At 69.6% G+C, this 3,045-nt stretch overlaps 1 protein-coding gene across 1 annotated transcript; it reads right to left on the bottom strand.

Moving 5' to 3' along the window:
- Positions 1–136: 136 nt before the first annotated feature.
- Positions 137–2,575, bottom strand: MNEG_15710 (hypothetical protein; the record flags this gene model as incomplete). Its single annotated transcript, XM_014035819.1, has 6 exons — positions 137–169; positions 240–719; positions 1,005–1,371; positions 1,610–1,901; positions 2,199–2,339; positions 2,557–2,575. 6 exons carry the CDS (start codon positions 2,573–2,575, stop codon positions 137–139), a joined length of 1,332 nt encoding a protein of 443 aa, XP_013891273.1.
- Between the last annotated feature and the right edge of the window lie 470 nt (positions 2,576–3,045).

Raw genomic sequence — 3,045 nt, 5'->3', positions numbered from 1 at the left:
CCCCTCCCGCCCGCGCCGCCGCCGCCGCCCGCCGCCCTCCCTGCCGCGGCCGCGCCGCCTGGCCCGCCGTTGGTGAAGCTCTGGCCCCCGCTGAGGCCTCCGAGGCTGCTGAGGCTCGAGTTGCTCGCGTTGCGGCTCAGCCGCCCGCCGCCGCGCTCGGCGTTGGCTGCTGCTGCCGCCGCGTCTGCCTCGTCGACTTCTTCCTCATCCTCTTCAAAAAAGGCAGACGGGTCAAACACGCCGAGCGCGTCCGCGGCGGCGCCCGCGCCCGCGGGGCCCGCCGAGAAGCTGCGGCAGCCGTTGCGGGTGGCGCCCGGGCCGCCGGCGGCGCCGCGGGGGCCGGCGGACTGCAGTCCGGCGATCTGGTCGACCGACATGGAATGCCGATGGCGCGCCAAGCCGCCGGCCAGCGGGCCCGAGGAGACGCTGCCAAACCCTCCCGCCTCCGCGCCGCCTGGGCCGTGGCCGCCGCCGCCCCCGCCCCCGCCGCCGTGCTGCTGCTGGAGCAGCAGCTGCTGCAGGTTCCCCCAGCTTCCGCCGCTGACGGCAGCCCCGCCGCCGCCAGTTGCCCCCCGGGGCTCCGCGGCGCCGCCGGCGCTCTCGAGCGTGCGGCGGACCGCGCCGGCGGCGCCGGCCATGAAGGCGCTGGCCAGCTGCTTGGCGCGGGCAAGGTCCGGCTCTGGCAGGCCGTCGGTGCGGCGGTGCTTTTTGATGTAGGCCTGCGGCAGGGGTCAGCGGTTGATAGTTGGGGGCTTCACGGCTTGAATAGTTATTAGGACGTCTCATTTTTCAAAGTCAGCTGCCAGGATGTCTGCTCTAAAGCACCCTAGAGGTTCAAACGCGCCGCTGTTGCGCGAGAGCGGGCGTTCGCTGGCATGGAGATCGCGCGCCGCGTCGGCTCGCGCGCAGCGGTGAGGCAGCGAAAAGGGCCCCGGGCAAGGAAGGGACGACAGGGGGCAACTGCCGGGTGCGTCGTGAAGGCGGCAAGGGGACGCGGGGCGCACCTGGAAGCGCGTCAGCGACGACCTCACGCCCGCGTTGAGCCGCGCCGCCAGCCGCCGGCTGCGGTTGTCCAGGTAGGCACTCACGCGCTCTTCAAACGGGTCCCCGCCCTCGTCCCACACGCCGCCGCCACCGCCGCCGCTGTCGCCCCCGCCGCCGGGCGGGCCGGGCGAGGCGCTGCCGCCTGTGTTGTGCGGCCCGCCGTAGCCGAGCGCCGCCGCCGGCGCCCCTGGTGCGAAGCCGGGCTGCCCGCCGCTGCCGGGGTCGTATCCGCAGTCTGCCGCGATTTTGAGGCGCTCCTGCACGAATACCTCGTACATCTGGCTCTGGCGCAGCTGGTGCAGGAACGCGCGCGCCTTGTCGTTGTGCCTGTGTGTGAGTGTGAGTGTGTGTGTGTGTGTGTGTGTGTGTGTGTGTGTGTGTGTGTGTGTGCGTGTGTGTATGAACCAGGGAATGCGAGTGCATTTGACGCGACATTCAGGCCTTTTGAGTGGCTTGGGGCGCCCCGAACCCAGCTGTTGGCTGTGAGGCCACGCTTGGCAAAACTATGGGCAAGTCAACGAGGTTCTTTCAGGTCAGATCAAAAGGAGCCCGTGAGCGTGCACACCTGTGCGATGCCACCAGCCCCGCGTGGTCAAACACGTAACCGCTGCCCCTGATCGCGTCCCCCTCACACGCCACGCCCTTCACAGGCATTGACTGACGCGCCAGCGGCGGCGCCCGCGCGCCACTGCCGCCCGCACCCCCGCCGCCGGCGCCGCCGCCGCCGCCGCCGTGAGGGGAGGGCGGGCCGGTGGAGGGCGCGGTGCCAGGGCGGGTGAGGGACGGCCGCGGGGCGTCCGGGCGGATGAAGGAGCGGTAGTTGCCGAGAAGCTTCAGGAAATACCCCTGGATGATGCCTGCAGGGCGGACCAAGATGCGGGTGACAAATGGGTCGAACGTTTCGTCATCGCAGGCGCCACCGGTCGAGGAAGAGATGTGACGCGACGTGCACGCCCGCATGCCCGGCTGGCGGGACGGCGTACAGTCAACGTCCTGGTCAACGCTGGAACAGGGATCGCCGTTGAGGAAGGCTCTCGAAACCGGCTCCGATGGCCCTGCCGGCTCCACGGCCTGCAGCTGTCACGTGGCCCAACCGCGCCGCCCGGCCCCTTGCCCCGCCCTGCCCCGCCCTGCAGTGCCCGCCCGCGTCTCACTGCTGATGAGGGGGTTACTCTCGTGCTCCGTGGGGCTGCGCAGCATGCTGAAGGCAGCTGTCAGCGCGCCCTCCAGCATTTCACGCCATGGCAGCTCCAGGGCGTCGTCCAAGGGGCTGCCCGGCGCGGGCTCGCACTTGCCTGCAGCATGTGGTGGGGTGGGGTGTGTATGTGTGTGTGTGTGTATGTGTGTATGTGTGTGTGTGTGTAAGTCAGACGGTGCGGATGAGGTGGACAGTTGTCTGGGAGGCGTACGGCGGGTTGGCAGGCGAACGGGAGGGTGGGTGAAGTGCAGGCGCTCGCGCTGAGAGAGTGCGCCTGCATGAGTGCGTCCGCAGCTGCGAGCGGAATCGCTCACCCACGCGCGTCGCCCTCATACTGGGTGCGCGGCGCACAGCAGTTGCGCGTCGCGCCACAAAATTGGGGGCTAGTCAGCCGGAGAGGACCCTGGCGGCGGCCTGCATCCTCCTCCCCGCCCGTGGGGCGGCACGCACCATGATCCGAGGCAGCATGGCCCCCTCCCCCCGGCCCCAGACCCAGGGAGCTCCAGGCGGCCTGTCAAATCCCTGAGACCCCCATGCCAGCATTTGAAACCTGACCCAAACCCTCAGGGCGACTCTGTGGCAACCCTGTCCCCCAAGACCCTGTGCACTCCAGGCCAACCTGGGCCCTCGCACAATTGCACCCCCAAACACCCTTCCCCCTAAAGCATCCCCCCATGACCCACCCCAACTACACCCCCGTGCCCTTACAATCACACGCTCTATCCGCGTTACCCCCAAAAAGCTGCCAAATTTCTGGACCCTCACATCAGCGACCCGTCTCCCAAACATCCACCCACCCATAG

The sequence above is a fragment of the Monoraphidium neglectum genome (assembly GCF_000611645.1).
Source record: "Monoraphidium neglectum strain SAG 48.87 unplaced genomic scaffold scaffold05585, whole genome shotgun sequence".
NCBI classification, from domain to species: Eukaryota; Viridiplantae; Chlorophyta; class Chlorophyceae; order Sphaeropleales; family Selenastraceae; genus Monoraphidium; species Monoraphidium neglectum.
Note: the sequence above shows the minus strand (reverse complement) of the source record. Positions and strands in the feature narration are given on the sequence as shown.